The 16,877-nt window shown below is 37.4% G+C and overlaps 2 protein-coding genes across 2 annotated transcripts in view; one reads left to right on the top strand and one right to left on the bottom strand.

Annotated features, from left to right (window-relative positions):
* The window catches only part of LOC110151847 (kinesin-like protein KIF28P), a 65,645-nt gene extending 58,890 nt beyond the window's left edge, over nt 1-6,755 (top strand). The window contains exon 22 of the mRNA XM_020915283.2: nt 1,901-6,755. Coding sequence (XP_020770942.2) covers nt 1,901-2,053 — 153 coding nt within the window. The 3' untranslated portion in view covers nt 2,054-6,755. The remainder of the gene's footprint in view (nt 1-1,900) is intronic.
* The window catches only part of SCCPDH (saccharopine dehydrogenase (putative)), a 29,982-nt gene continuing 16,242 nt past the window's right edge, over nt 3,138-16,877 (bottom strand). Inside the window, exons 6-12 of the mRNA XM_020915253.2 lie at nt 14,341-14,471; nt 13,574-13,691; nt 12,667-12,786; nt 12,520-12,576; nt 6,551-6,662; nt 5,026-5,107; nt 3,138-3,775 (exon numbers count right to left, since the gene is read on the bottom strand). Of these exons, the coding sequence (XP_020770912.2) occupies nt 3,670-3,775; nt 5,026-5,107; nt 6,551-6,662; nt 12,520-12,576; nt 12,667-12,786; nt 13,574-13,691; nt 14,341-14,471 (726 nt within the window). The 3' untranslated portion in view covers nt 3,138-3,669. The remainder of the gene's footprint in view (nt 3,776-5,025; nt 5,108-6,550; nt 6,663-12,519; nt 12,577-12,666; nt 12,787-13,573; nt 13,692-14,340; nt 14,472-16,877) is intronic.

The raw sequence follows: 16,877 nt of genomic DNA, 5'->3' as shown, positions 1-16,877 counted from the left end.
ATCCTAATGCACATCCACAGAAGATAGGTAAATTACGGCACAAGTGGCCAGAAAACAGGCAAAATATAGGGCTGGTTAGAGCTGCATTCTAGGTGGCAAGAAAATGACGATCGACTTAGGTTAGTGGTTGCTTCTGGGAGTGGGGAAATGGGTGTGACCAGGAGGAAATCAAGAGACAGAGTGTTTTCTTGAGCAGACATGTTTAATTTGTACCTATGCATACATTTTGGGCACTCTTGGATATACCAGTTCAGTTCAGTTGCTCAGTCGTGTCCGACTCTTTGCAACCCCATGGACTGAAGCACGCCAGGCTTCCCTGTCCATCACCAACTCCTGGAGCTTGCTCAAACTCATGTCCATTGAGTCGATGATGCCATCCAGCCATCTCATCCTCTGTCATCCCCTTCTCCTCCTGCCCCCAATCCCTCCCAGCATCAGGGTCTTTCCCAATGAGTCAGTTCTTCCCATCAGGTGGCCAAAGGATTGAAGCTTCAGCTTCAACATGAGTCCTTCCAATGAATAGTCAGGACTGATTTCCTTTAGGATGGACTGGTTGGATCTCCTTGCAGTCCAAGGGACTCTCAAGAGTCTTCTCCAACACCACAGTTCTAAAGCATCAATTCTTCAGCGCTCAGCTCACAATAAAGAAAGAAGGAAAAACTAGTGTGGTGAAAGACACTAAAGTGAAAAATAAGCCACAACCTGGGAGAGTCTATTTGTATTGTTGTTGTTGTTGTTCAGGCACTCAGTCGTGTCCAGCTCTTTGTGACTCCATGGACTGCAGCACACCAGGCCTCCCTGTCCTTCACCATCTCCCAGAGTTTGCTCAAACTCGTGTCCGCTGAGTCAGTGATGTTAATATCCAGAATAAACAAACAACTACATATTTATTTCCTTAAAATAAGAAAGACAACACGTGGCAAAACACATTGGAAAAAATGGCCAAAGTATTTGAGCAGGCATTTCACTAATCATCAGGGAAAAGAAACTAAAAGGAGATGCCCTGACACACTACCTGCCCCTTGCCTGCTCCCCATCTCTGTGAGCACCGTTCACCTCCTCTTACCATTGCTCACAGGCTCCCTGGCCCACAGGGGTACCTGCAGTAGTCCCTTCTCCTATAGGGCAGGGGTATACCAGTCAACTCTATCTATGGGAGAATCCCCACCCACATGGTCCTTTGCAAACTTCAGAACGTCTACAGTATTATACCAGTCCCCAACATTTGGATTCTCTCACCAATTTTCCCTGTTGACAATAAGTAACCAGACCAGACCTGTTCCTAGGTGAATTGTTGCCTCTGGTAGCAGCTTTCAAATGCAGCTTTCCAGCTCAAAGGGAGACCTTACTGGGCACCCCTTCATGTACACACATCATCCTTTTACCGTAATGAAGTGAGTCCATTAAGATTGAAACTAAGCGGGACACTTCAGGCCCTTCTGAGTACAAATCCCCTCCATGTTCCTCATTTCTTGTTTGGAGAAAAAGACTTTCCTCTCCTAGACCTTCCCTGAGTTCCAAAGAGCAGATCAAGCAATTACTAACTAGGGGAGTGAGGGAACACAGACACAAAGGAAAAGCAAGCCCAGCATCATCTTTTCCATGATTGTCAGCTTAAAACAATGCGCTGACTTATGACCCCAAACTGTGGAGATAATGCTCAATCAAATGGCCCTAAGTGTGAGGTGAATCACACTGACTGAAACCACTCACCCTGGCCAGCCAGCAGGATGGATCTGAGATGAGTCTAGGTCTCTCATCTTCAGAGCTGGCGCCTTCTTAACTAATACAAGCTTCTCTGCTCCAAACTTCACTATTTCAGCTTGTTTGGCTTCACTGTGCATCGGGCATATGAATTTGGGGTTTGACAATATCATTTTTTCCTTTCATTTATTTTTAGGAAGATGATCAAATGCTTCGGTCATTTGTACACCAACAGTCACAAATGCTAAAGGACTTTGGGGACCTACTTGAATCCAGCTTGTGGAAACTGAAAAATGATGTTGCTCTTATAGTGAAACAGAAGAAAGAATGTTTATTGCATATGGAATAGTGTTCAGTTCAGTTGCTCAGGCCTGTCCGACTCTTCGCGGACATAGACTGCAGCACGCCAGGCTTCCCTGTCAATCACCAACACTTGGAGCTTGCTCAAACTCATGTCCATCAAGTCAGTGATACCATCCAATCGTCTCATCCTCTGTCGTCCCCTTCTCCTCATGCCTTCAATCTTTCCCAGAGGATACACCAACTGAAAACATTTGAGCTTTGAGTTGTCAAGATTATTTAATTAACTTGGCTATCGGAGCTGAACTGTGAACTCAACCTAGTCAACCCATTTCTCACTCACACAACCTATTACACTGCTTTCAAGCAAAATTCCTTTTTATTTAAAATCATGTAAAAATGAATTCAGGCTGAAGGTGAGGTGGAAAATATGAGCAGAGAATGGTTAGCACTCTGAGCAAGAGGATCAACAGCCTGGAGCTGAATCCATGACTAATCAGTTCTGTGGTTTGGAGCAAGCGTTGTCCCTTATCTAAGCCTCTTTCCTTATCTGTTCTTTAAGTTAAAGACACTCTTTCTTCTATACAGTTTGTACAGCTGCTGCTGCTGCTAAGTCACTTCAGTCGAGTCTGACTCTGTGTGACCCCAGCCCACTAGGCTCCCCCGTCCCTGGGATTCTCCAGGCAAGAACACTGGAGTGGGTTGCCATTTCCTTCTTCAATGCATGAAAGTGAAAAGTGACAGAGTTGTCTCCTAACATGAGTAAGATTCTTATCAGTTTCATGCCTCTCACTGTATTGCAGAAATTCCATAAAGGAAATGGTTGTCCTCTTTACATGATGAATGTAACAGAACACTTATTTGTGTTTATGGTATGATTACAAAAGGAAAAGTTTTTGCCTTATTTTTGGGCTTCAGTGGAAAATGTAGTTAAATATAAAAAGTAAATTAGACAAAACTTTTGCTTAGGTAGTGAAAATCAGTAGAAACTTACCAGCTATATCCTTCAAACTAACCACAGGTATAGAACCAGGGAAAATGAATGATAAACCCAGTTATTAGCAGGACACAGACCACTTGGGAAGCACATTTCTACCATTACTCAATTACACAGATATGTCCAAACACAAATCCACTGTTCAACTGACAATCCTTTATTATTAAACTTAGGTAAGAGTCCAAAATCAGTCAGTGTAGATGGGTGAAAAACTAGGCTAAAACAGCAAAAACTGCAGTTTCATTTGGCAAAGGCCTACACTATGCAGAGAAATTCATGGGAAAGTGAGATCCCATTTGATACCATGACAGAAAATAGCAGCCACTATCTCACATGACCACCAGCCTGGGTGTGTCAGCAACACAGACAGAGCCACCCATCCCATCCTCTGATCTGCCAGCTCACTTATAAAAAATGACCATGAATTCTTCAATGAAAAAGTCAGTCAAATATTGTTTTCTCTCAAAAACAATAAAATCACAAAAATCAGCTAAGATTTGAAATTTAGGGTAAGCTAGTACAATTTCCTGCTTTTTAATGTATACATATTTTAGATTTGACAATCTTTTCCACATATAGTCAGATAGATTTATAGAAGCATTTCAACATATCAAATTAAAAAGCTGTTAATTCATACATTTTATGACTTCAATTAATTATTAAAATGTTTAGACTTCAGTGCTGCTAATGACACTAAATTCAATGCCACGTTCGTTGAGTCTGTCAATCAACTTTGTTCTGCAGAAAGCTGCTCCAGGCGTGAAGACTCCACCCCTGAAAGACAACAGGGTGAAAACAGTGCACAATGCCCAGCTCCAGCCCCTTCCTCTGCTAGTATGATCTGCTGGACAGCTAGCTCTCAAATCAATGCAAGACTTATAAAAACCTGATTCTTGATTTCCTTATGGATTGTTTTCGGTTCCATTTCTAAAACCAGCCAAGTGAGCAGTAGCTATTATTCAAGAGGAAACCAGTACCTAGCAAACCTGTCTAGACTGGTTCAGTGATAAGGAGACTGTTTCCACAACGCTGGTGTGTGTGTTGGAAGGGGCACATGGAGGGTTATCAACCCAAGTAACAGTTGCTGTTTATAAAGTCAGCCCTAAGACTCGGGAAGATTAAATATACACATGCGTGTGTGCTAAGTCGCTTCACTTGTGTCCAACTCTTTGCAACCCCATGTACTGCAGCCTGCCAGGCTCCTCTGGAATTCTCCAGGCAAGAATACTGGAGTGGGCTGCCATGCCCTTCTTCAGGGGACTGTCTCTACCTAGGGATTGAACCCGTGTCTCTGTCTCCTGCACCGGCAGGCGGGTTCTTTACTACCAGAGCCACCTAGGAGGCCTCTAAACACACACGTGGACAAAATAAACTTAGGTGATCGATCCCTAACAGAGCACACACAGGACAAGCAGGGTGAAAAAGAAGTGGTTTTTTTAAGTGTAATGGCTACCATTCAGAAAATGCTAAATATTTTCAAAGAGTATACAAATATTTGAAGAAAATGTAATTAAGTTTCACTTCATATAATTTTTATGTTTATTACTTACTAGTTTTAGGTCATACCTGATTTGTTTCTAAGCCTGCAAGCCTATGCTTATTTGTAAAGCTGGCCTACTTTTAGGCTAACAGCTAAATCCTCCAGTAAGATAGTGCACTTAATAATTATCTAGCCAGGATGCCATGAATCAAGGCACTCACTGCCAGCTGGGTATCATTCAGCATGGATTAAGGGCTCCTGCCAATAACACTGAACTATGGTGACCTTTTTTGAGTAGCTAACTTTGGATCTAAGTTATTTTTTGAAGGAACTGAAGCCAACTTACATGGCTCTCAACTTCTGTCTCCTCTCATTTATTTCTGCACTGTTCCTAGAAGTCAGTAAGGAACTGTCCTCACGATTTTAAGTTCATCTCTCTCTTCGGATCAAACGTACTGTAAACCCAATGCCTGAAAACTGAACTAAAATAAGCTAAAATATAAATGAAAAAGATATCTTTAAATTTGAAGAAAACCAGACTTACGCCTTAGGAAGATCAGAGACATCATTTAGAAGAGTCATGGCTGCCTGGACCATGGCTATGGGGGTAGCTACATAGCCAGCTTCTGCAGAAAACCGGTGATTAAGAAAAAGAAAGTGTCCATAAACTAGACATTTAACAGCTCCCAAAAATCAAATGGTAAATTTTATATCTTAGTGTACAGAATTTCCTTAATATTCTGTTCATGAAATAACAGAAATAACAATTAACATTTATATAGTCCTTACTAAGTGTTAGGAACTGTATTAAGTGCTTTAAATCTATTAAACTCATTTAATCCTCTTAACAATCATACAAGGTTAGTACTATTTTATATCCATTTTACAGATGAGGAAACTGAGGCATAGAGAGGTTAAGTGCCTCATTCACATTCACAGAGTTAGACACTGGTTGAACCAGAATCACATGCGGGCAGCTAGCTCAAGCCAACACTCTTACCAACGATCCTGGATTTATTCATACACTGTGTGATCTTTGCGACCCCTTAGACTGCAGCCCATTCAGCTCCTCTGTCCACGGGATTCTCCAGGCAAGAATACTGGAGTGGGTTGCCATTTCCTTCTCCAGGGGATCTTCCCGACCCAGGGATCAAACCCTGGTCTCCTGCACTGCAGGCAGACTCTTTACCATCTGAGCCACCAGGGAAGCCCAACTCATACACTAAACTGACCTTTATCAATCAAATACACTAAACTTCACTTTAAAAAACAGACTCAGTTTCTTAAAGGACAACTGAGTAACTCTCAAAGAAGTCTAACTTTAAGAAGTAACTTTAAAAGAAGTCTATAAACCAGTAGAACATTGGTGTTTATATCCATGTCAAATAAGAACACAGCCTATCCTAAAAACCCAAGTGGAAATTTGAAAAAAATGCAAGATGCAAAGATATCTTTGCTATTGGGCTTCATTAAAACTGTACAACAGATACCTGTGATCTATTAGGAAGGAGAGTAATGAAATGTAACTCACAGTGGGACTGTCTCTGTATAGTTCTCTAAAATGTACAGTACTAGTTACTGAATGTTTTGGGGTGAGTTTTTTTTAACAACCTATCAAAATTTTTACCCTCCCTGGAAAAACACACATGTGCACATATTTTACAAGCAATGTCAGGGTGATCACAGACTCCAAAGAAAGCTTGGACCACAGCCTTGATTACAATTATGCTACTGTTATAAGTAAAAGGCTTTAAAGTGACCCTTGAGGAAGAGCACAGAACAGATAAATATCGATCAGTCCCTTGTCTTCTCATATTAAAAATTCCATTCAGAATTACTGAGTCATACTGAAAGAAAAAAAATCAGAGAGGGACACAACAATAAAACTGAATAATACCAATAATTCCAATCCTTTTGACAGAATTATCATTTTTGTATTTATCATTATTAAATAACTGTGCAAATTTATTTCTAAAACAACTTTTAAAAAGAAATTAGGACTAACACACCACTTTATAGCTCAAGACAATGTAAAACTCCCAAACGTTCTTAAGTCACATGTGAAATACCTGGTCCTTTCACCTGAGTACAAATTCTGATATTTGGTTTGTTCTTAACAGGAGAGACGTCTTGGCTGAATCCTTGACCAAAAAATGTCATCGTAAATGATGAGGCATCAATCTGAGGAAGAGAAAGCAAAGAGTTTATTCAATAAATATGTCATTTCCTCCTTGAACACAATAAAACATTCTATCAACATTATACTTCATATAAGACATTTTTAATAGATAACAACAATCAATATTCTATTAGATAGAATATCCTGTCATCCTTAACTAAGCATGGAACAACAAATAATTCTTTGAAGAACCGTAAGTTTTGTTGACTGGTGTAATGTTCTGGGGACAGAGGTAGTGAGGAATAAAGCTGAATCTTAGTGAAGAATAAAGATGAATCTTAGGCTGTGGCTGAAAGAACAGCATCACTAAAACAGGCAGTTTCAGAGGAAAAGCTGGAGGTAGTTTTTATTTTTGGACAGAATATGTTACTCTGGTTTTAGATATGTTTCAGATGAGAAGACAAAAATAGTCAGCAAGTAATGGTAATATGGGCCTAGGATATAGACACAAAACTGCTCCATTTAGAAGTATAAAAATTTGATTCAAAATTAAATTATAAAAGATTTATCCAAGCATCTGTCATAATCACTAAACTTAGATATAAGGTAACAAAGCCATGGTGAACAAATTTTTATTAAGTATAAACCAAGGGTCAGACATTATGTTAGGTCCTGAGACATAAAGTATTTATAAAATAAAATATATGGCACTTCTAGAGCTTAGTTTAGGGGAAGGGGGAAGATTGTGTGTGTGTGTGTGTGTGTGTGTGTGTACACACACATGAAATCTAGTAACAATATGAAACATGAATTAGAAGTACAGGGCTAGTTTAGTGGACAGCATTATTAAATTTACTGAGCAGGAGGCCAGGGTTTTGAATTGTGTGTGTCCTCACAGCACACATACATTCTAATACAGAAGTTTATTACAAAGAAAAGTAAGGTAGGTACCAGAAAGGAGAAATCATTATTTAAAGGCAAAACCAGACAAGGTGGCTATAAGAAATGAAAATTACAGCCCATATCTCTGATGAATGTGAGTGCAAAATGAAAGTGAAAGTCAGTCAGTTGTATCTGACTCTTTGCGATCCCATGGACTGTAGCCCGTCAGGTTCCTCTGTCCATGGAATTCTCCAGGCTAGAATAATGAAGTGGGTAGCCAGCCATTCCCTTCTCCAGGGGATCTTCCCAACCCAGGAACTGAACCCAGGTCTCCCGCATTGAAGGGGGATTCTTTGCCAAGTGAGACACCAGGGAAGCCTCAGTTTCCTGTGCAAAGTCCTCAGCAAAATATTAACAAACTGAATTCAACAATACATTGAATGGACCATAAGCTATAATTAGGATCTGGCTATCAAGCTAGTGATAAAGAACCCGCCTGACAATGCAGGAGGCATAAAAGACATGGGTTCAATCCCTGGGTCAGGAAGATGCCCTGGAGGAGGGCATGGCAACCCACTCCAGTATTCTTGCCTGGAGAATCCCATGGACAGAGGAGCCTGGTGGGCTACCGTCCATAGGGCCACAAAGAGTTGGACACAACTGAAGTGACTTCACACAGCACAACACAGCACATATTATACTTAAGTGGGATTTAGTTTAGGGATGCAAACATGTTCAACATCCACAAATAAGTCAATGTGATATTCCACATTAACAAAATAAAGGATAAAAATCATATAATCATCTCAAACACAGGAAAAGCACTTGACAAAATTCAACATCCATTTATAAAAAAAGTCTCAACAAAGTGTGTATATAGAGGGGACATATTTCAACATAATAAAGACCATATATGACAAACCCATAGCTAACAGCATACTCAGTGGTAAAAAGCTGAGAGCTTTTCTGAAAGCTTTTCTTCTAAGATCAGAAACAAGACAAGAGCACCCACTCTTGCCACTTCTATTCAACATAGTATTTGGAAGTCCTAGTCACAACCATCAGACAAGAAACAGAATACAAGGAATCTAAACTGGAAAATAAGAAGTAAAATTGTCACTGTATGCAGAGGTCATGATATTACATATAGAATATCCTAAAGGTACCACCAAAAAACTATTAAAACTAATAAATGAACTCAGTAAAGTTGCAGGATATAAATACAAAGTTAACATACAGAAATTCATTGCACTTCTATATACTAACAATCCAAAAGAGAAATTAAGAAAACAACCTTATTTACAATCCCATCAAAAGGAATAATACCAAGAAATAAATCTAATCAAGGATGTAAAACACTTGTGCTTGAGAAACTATGACACTAATGAAAGAAACTGAAGATGACACATAGAAATATATACCATGCTCTTGGATTGTAAGAACTAATATTGTTAAAATGACAATACTACCAAAGAAAATCTACAGAGTCAATGCAATACCTATCAAAATACCAATGGCATTTTTCACAGAATCAGATAATTCTTAATAATAATTAAGATTATCAAATAATATCAGATAATCAAATAATTCTTTTTTTTTTTTTCAGATAATCAAATAATTCTTAAATTTGAAGTCTAAAGACCTCAAAGAGTCAAAGTAATCCTGAGAAAGAATAACAAAGCTGGAAGTATCATCTTCTCTAATTTCAAATTATAGTACAAAAGTACAGTAATCAAAACAGTATGGTACTGAGAACTCCCTGGCGATACAGGGGTTAGAACTCCATGCTTCCACTGCAGAGAGCATGGGTTCAATCTCTGGTTGGGGAACTAAGATCCTGTAAGCTGTGCAGCATGGCCAAAAAAATCCCCAAAAACCAGTATGGTATTGGCACAAAAAAAAAAACAGACACATAGATCAATGGAACAGAATAGAGAGCTCAGAGATAATCCCACACTTACATGTTCAATTAATCTACAACAGAGGAGGCAAGAACATACAACAGAAAAGACAGTCTCTTTAATAAACTGTGTTGGGAAAACTGGACAGCTACATGCAAAAAATCAAACTGGACTACTGTTTCACAACATACAGAAAAACAAACTCAAAATGAATTACGAACTGAAATATAAGACTTGAAACCACAAAACTCCTGAGAGGAAAACATAGGTAGTTTGTTCTTTCACACTGGTCTTAGTGGTTTTTTTTTCCATTCATTTTTATTAGTTGGAGGCTAATTACTTTACAATATTGTAGTGGATTTTGCCATACATTGACACGAATCAGCCAGGGATTTACATGTGTTTCCCATCCCGATCCCCCCTCCCTGGTCTTAGTATTTTACTGGATGTCTCCTTAGTCAAGAGAAACAAAAGCAAAAATAAACAAGTGGAACTACATTAAACTGAATTCTGCACAGTGAAACTATCAACAAAACAAAAAGACTGCCTACTGAACGGAAGAAGATACTTGCAAAAAATGTATCCAATAAGGAGTTAATACCTAAAATATACAAAAATACATACAATTCAACCAAACAATCTGATTAAAAATGGGCCTGAATAGACATTTTTCCAAAAATACATACAGGTGACTAACAAAACATGCTCAATATCAGTAATCATCAAGGAAATGCAAATCATATGATCCAGCAAGTCCACTTCCAGATATTTATTTGAAGCAAACAAAAACACTAATTTGAAAAAATATATGCACCTCCATGTTCACTGCAGCATTATTTACAATAGCTGACATATGGAAACAACCTAAATATCTGCTTATGTGTAAAGAAAATGTAGTGTGTGTGTGTGTGTGTGTGTGTGTGTGTACACGTACACAGACAAACACACAGAGGAATCTTATTTAGCCATAAAAAAGAATGAAATCCTGCCATCTGTGATGACATGGATGGACTTCAAGTAAAGTAAGACAAAGATAAACACTGTATGTTCTCTCATTGGTGAGAACGTAAATCGGTACAGCCACCATAGAAAACAGTATGGAGGTTCTTTAAAAAAACTAAAAACAGCTACCATATGATCCAGCAATCCCACTCCTGGTCATATATCCAGAATAAAGGAAAACTTTAATTCAAAAAATAAATGCATGTCAATGTTCATAGCAGCACTATTTATAATAGCCAAGACACGGAAACAATCCAAGTGTTCATCAACAGACAACTGGCTTAAGGAGATGTGATATGTATGGTGGTGGTGGTGGTTTAGTCGCTAAGTCATGTCTGACTCTTACGACCCCATGAACTGTAGCCCGCCAGGCTCCTCTGTCCATAGGATTTTCCAGGCAAGAATACTGGATTGGATTGCCATTTCCTTCTCCAGGGGATCTTCCCGACCCAGGAAATGAACCTGGGTCTCCTGCATTGCAGGCAGATTCTTTACCGACTGGGCTATGAGGGAAGCCCATGATATGTATATATACAATGAAATATAACTGTTATAAAAAAAGAATGAAATATTGCTGTTTGAAGCAACACGGATGGACCTAGAGAATACCATACTAAGTGAAGTAAGTCAAACAGAGAAAGACAAATATTATGTGATATCATTTATATGTAGAAATTAAAAACTGATACAAAATATAAACAAACTCAGACATAGAAAATAAATTTGTTACCAAAGAGCAAAGGGGGGGCAGATAAATTAAGAGTAGGGTATTAATAACTACAAACTACTACACACAGAATAGATCAGCAACATGGATTTACTGTATAACAGAAGGAACTATATTCAATACCTATAATGCAAAATAATGTGAAATATATATTTATGTATAACTCAGTTACTTTGCCGTATACCTGAAACTAACACAATATAGTAAATCAACTACACTTCAGTAAACAATTACATCTGACCCTGTTATCACCTTCTTTAAAATACTGGCCTGACTTACTGCTTTGCCAATGACTCTTAGACCTGGGACTTTATACATCAGAGTCACTCAGGGAGCTTTTTTCAAATACACGTTGTGACCCCGGCATCTGGACATTCTGATTCAGGAGGTGTGATGTGAAACCTCATGGCAGAGATCTCAGCTTTGGGAGAGAGCCCAAAACGGATGACCAGAGATGCAGGTTTGACAGGTGTAGAATGTGGCTTGGGCACTGGACTTTTTGAAAGCTCTTCAGTGATGTTAATGCACACTCAATTTCATAAAAGCATTATTCAAAATAGACAAAAGATAGAAGTAACCCAAATGTCAATGCACAGATGAGTGGATAAGCAAAATAGGGTATATACAATCAGCCCTCTGTATCCCTGATGAACTAAAATGGTTAAGATGGGAAATTTTATGTCATGCATATTTTAATTTTACTACAATTAGAAGGAAGTGGTGGAGAAGGGATACAGGAGAGAAGAGAGAGGGAACTAAGGTAGTTGTGATGGATTTGGAGAAAAATCTGGAGTGACGCCTATGTTCTTGATTGGGCAGATGATAGTGCCACCAACTGACATGGGAAACATAGAAGGAAGAAGAGGGTCTGATGGAAAGAAGTTCAGATTTTACACGTTATATTTGAAGTGCCTAAAGCAGTCAGATTGAGGATATTGGACAGGTGACAATTCAATTCATCTACCATGGGAATCCAGGGTGTGTGAAAGAGGAAAAAGGAAGTAACTTTGGGAGAGGGACAGAGGAGGTAAAAAGGATGAGATAATGAAGGAGTAAAACTGAAGAACAAAAATTCTGAAATTTCTATGATGTAAAGAGAGCACAATTTCTGGAGCCAAACAGCTCAGTTCTCATTGTAGCCTGGCCATCTACTCACTACAGGACTTTGGCAAATTTCTTAGCCTCTCTGTTACTTATTTTCCTCATTTATAAAATGGATATAACACCTCCCTTAAGGAGTGTTTGAAAAGATTCAGTAATCTAATGTATATAAAGAACATAAGAATGTTTGAAACACAGGGAGTGCTTCATCAAGCTTAGCTATTATTATCACTGCACTGAGGAAAAGTAAAAACAAAATTAAGAAAAATATTATTTTAGAGACCTAGATACAAAGGAAAGAGTTACCTGTTTTTGTGTTGGACCTTGTTTTGAAAAATAACCAAAGGAGAAGAGCCATGGGAACTAAAGGGGAAAAAAAAATACCATTAGTTGTATTTTTTAAAATTCATAGAAAATACTTCTATAGGTTTAATTTCATAAAAACTTACTTACTTTTATGAGAAGTTGCCTTCCAATGCCAAACCTCACAAAGAATAAAAAGAAGAGACCAGCAAACATCAGCTTAATAACAGAAGTGATGCCTCCCACAGTTACATAAGCAGCATACTGAACCTAGATGAAGAATATAAAATCAGAATGTTATGCCTTTCTTAGACCAAGTAATGCAAAAATGTTAGCTACTAATAACTTACTGTATAGTCAGAAATGTAAAATGAAAGCAATTTTCACTTTATGAATGTGTTATGTTCTAAAAGCTTGTTTAGAAAACAGACACTACAGGGACATTTTTTAAAAGGAATTGTTGCAAACAATAATTAGCTCCCCCTGCTTGAATACAAATATGAAAAGTTCATAATCATATACCTGAGTTTAACAATTATACATTATAGAATGTATACTCCACTTACAACCTCTTTAAGAAAATTTTTTTTTAACTTAAATAGTTTCCTCTTCGAGTCTTGGCAGTGGGAATAATGACCTCCCTCACCAATTGAGGACGGGTGGTAGGACGGGACTCCAGAGGTAGCAAGGAGAGAAGAGAGAAGAACCCAGACATCTCCATAAGCAACAGAGAGAGTACTCTGGCAGCTGAAACTCTCAACAGGACTGCTGGGTGAGTACAACACCAGGATTTCCTGCACTGAACTTGCTTCTACTGTCTCATGTAGAAAATATATTCAGAAGGTCAGATCTGAATTGTGGGAGGAGGCTATTACCACCCCCATAAAATTCAAAATGCTCTACACTACTAATTCTTTATGCTCCCAGAAACTGAATCATGCACTATTCAACTCTTTCTCTTTTGGATTTATAAACATAAAAATCCTACATTAAACTGATAGAGGAAGTGAAACCAACTAGAATACTCTTTATTAAAAAATAAATCATATACACTTACAGGTGACTGCTCTAAATTTTCATGCAAGTAACGCTGAGTTCGCTTCACAACAGACACATCTGCTCCCAAGAAAGGAATGGAATAACTGTTGAGTTCTCTGCAGTAAGAAATTGGCCACCTGCAAGACAGACCCATGTTGCATCTTTTCCATTTACAGTGACCACAACTTTAACTGGTAAATTTTTGAATAAAAACCTTAACTCTTGCTGAGGCAATTAATGATAACAATAATGATGGCAGATCTGCTCTTCATTAAAATTTACTTTAGTATTCATCCTCTGTTCTCTACATTTGCACCCAAATAAGTGACAAGTTAGAACACTAGTGTTCTTCATACCATGGGCACTTAACACATACATAATTTAACCACGTTTTGTACCCCAACAATCTCCCCAGATAATGATAAAAAGAACACTCATTTCAATAGCCAAACTCTGAGTTCAGAGTTCTCACATATAAATACTATTAATATATTGATTAATATATATAAGATCATCAGATTTTTATTGTATAAAATTTAATTGATGTTTAATTTTGATACTGATGCTGAAGTCATAAAACTAGTTTTCCCCAGAATCCAAATGTATTATTATATATGAAGTAGTTAAACTTAGTGTAACATATTAATTATATTTTATTTATCTTTGAAAACAACAGTGAACTCACTACGAAAGTCTCCAGGCTTTTTAAATAGCATATGGTATTAACAGTCAGATAAACAACAATAGGCTTAGAAAAACTGAAGAACAGATTTTGAGATAATATACCTTCTTTTCAATTTTGGTCCAACAATTGGGACAGGCTTCATATCTGACTCATTTCGTAGTTTTTTCAAATTACTCTTATCTCCAAAACCATAAACTGCTGACTTCCAGGTACCATCATGAAGGACCAACCCCTAACAAAATAATTCAAGAGTTAAAGAAACATGTAAACTCATACAACACTGTAAATCAACTGCACTCAAAAAAAAATTAAAATATTAAAAAGAAACATGTCAAGGGATAATTACTAAAAAGTAAAACCAAGTCATTTATAATCAATACAAAGGACATTTCATCTTATTTGAGCAAGGCATAATCTCTAATTCAATAATCTTGAGATGAATTTTTATCACTGGCTAGGCAGCAGTAACTGCAGAAGGAAATGGCAACCCACTCCAGTGCTCTTGCCTGGAGAATCCCAGGGACTGGGGGAGCGTGGTGGGCTGCCGTCTATGGGGTCGCATAGAGTCGGACACGACTGAAGTGACTTAGCAGCAGCAGCAGCAGGCAGCAGTAACATTCATTAATACAATCATATTCACTGTTTACACCCTTTTTACATACTACATATTTACAACATGTGCCCTTTCTTCTTTCCTCCTACCATTATTTATACTCTATAAACAAGCCAGTGAGTTTCACTTCATCACTTTCACTTAACTATCATGATTGCTTTAAGCAGGAAAAAAGAAATAATAAAACCATCAGAAGATTCATGTTTTCACATGACAGCTTTGATGAAACTGAAAGGTAGAGAGATACCAATCTAACTTCCATTTTGTTACAGATTAATCACTTCTGTTTTGCTAAAACTAAAACAGAGCTAAAAGTCTTCTGAGTTTAATTTGTGAAACTATTCTCAATCTGCGCCTAGCCAATTTGACCTATTTGCAAAGATATCTTAAAATCAGGGGAAAACAGATTTTTTAAAAACTTGAGTATCTTCTTATACAAATAAGCCATTAAAAAGACAAAAATTACATCTCTTTTAAAAAACCTTTTACTTTATTTTGCTAAAAAATAGAAAAGTGCACAGAACATAAAAGCATAATTTAATGTAATTATGAGGCTAACATCTATTTAAGCCCAGAAAGCTTTCCTTCTTTCCTGCCTTTGTGATAATCAAGAAAAAACATTTTTTTTTTTTAGTTTTACCACCTAAGAATTCATTTCTAGACAGTGTAGTAAATTTTGCCTGTTTCTAAATTTTATAGAAATGGAAACATATAGTGTATATTTCTTGAGTTTTGCCTCTTTTGTTCAAAATTGTGATGTTGGGCTTCATCATGTGTTAGAAATACCTCTTTACTCTGCAGCTGATCATAACATTTTCTTTGATTAAAAAAATACTCAATTTAAAAATTTTAAATGTATACAAAAATACTATATAGCATATTAGAAATTTGCTGAGAGATGATTTTCTAAGTTCTCATCACAAGAAAAAAAATTATAACTAAGTATGGTGATAGATATTAACTAGTGGTGATCATTTTGTAATACATACAAATACTGAATTATGTTGTACATCTGAATAGTATAATGTTATATGTCAATTACACCTCAATAAAAATAAATTAATAAAATATATTTCTGGGCAAAAAGAAGCCATTCCTGACCTTGAGGCCATGAAATGTCACCTTCTAAAAGCTTAGTGTTTTGCCTTATTCATTAAGGTCTATAACCCACCTAAACATTGTTTCTCCATACCCATCATCTTCTGAAAACTCTTTACCATAAATCAAGTGCTCATATATGCACAAACTACTTTGAGCTCTTTATCCTGTTCTGTTGACCTATTGCTATCTCCCTGCCAATATTACACTGACTTGATATTCAAGAGCATTGTTCTACCTTATTCTCCTTTAAGAAAGTGTTGCCTATTTTCAGCACTCTGCATTTTCATACACATTTTAGAACTAGTCTGTCAAGCTGCACACTAAAAGAAAACAAGCAAAAAAAAAAAAAAAGACCTGTTTGGGATTTTGATTGGAATAATATAGGATTATAAATCAATTTAAGGAAAATTGACATCTTAGCAAAATCGAGTATTCCAATCCATGAATATGGTGGATTCTTATATTTACTTGCCTTCAGTTTTGGCTGCAACGGTTCTTTGTTGCACACACAGGCTTCTCAAGCTGTGGTGTGTGGGCTTCTCGTGTTGTGGGGCCGAGCTCTAGAGCACACAGCCTCAGTAGTTGCTATGCATGGGCTCGGTTTCTCTGTGTCATGTGGGATCTCAGTTCCCGGACCAGGGATTGAACCCGCATCCCCTGCACTGGGAGACAGTTTCTTAACCACTGGACCATCAGGGAAGTCCCTGAAAGTACTTGATTTTTTAATGCTACTATAAATGGTCTCTTTTTCAAAACAATTCATTTTCTAACTGTGGCTGGTATATAGAAATGCAACTGATTTTTATATTTCTGTTTTCCATTCTAGTCTTCTAGCAATAATAAAGACTAGAGTGGAAATAAACAAAACAAAGAAAAGAAAAACAATAAAGTCAATGAAACCAAAGCTGGTTCTTTAAAGAAATC

Source organism: Odocoileus virginianus, chromosome 11 (genome assembly GCF_023699985.2).
Source record: "Odocoileus virginianus isolate 20LAN1187 ecotype Illinois chromosome 11, Ovbor_1.2, whole genome shotgun sequence".
In the NCBI taxonomy this organism is placed as follows: Eukaryota; Metazoa; Chordata; class Mammalia; order Artiodactyla; family Cervidae; genus Odocoileus; species Odocoileus virginianus.
Note: the sequence above shows the minus strand (reverse complement) of the source record. Positions and strands in the feature narration are given on the sequence as shown.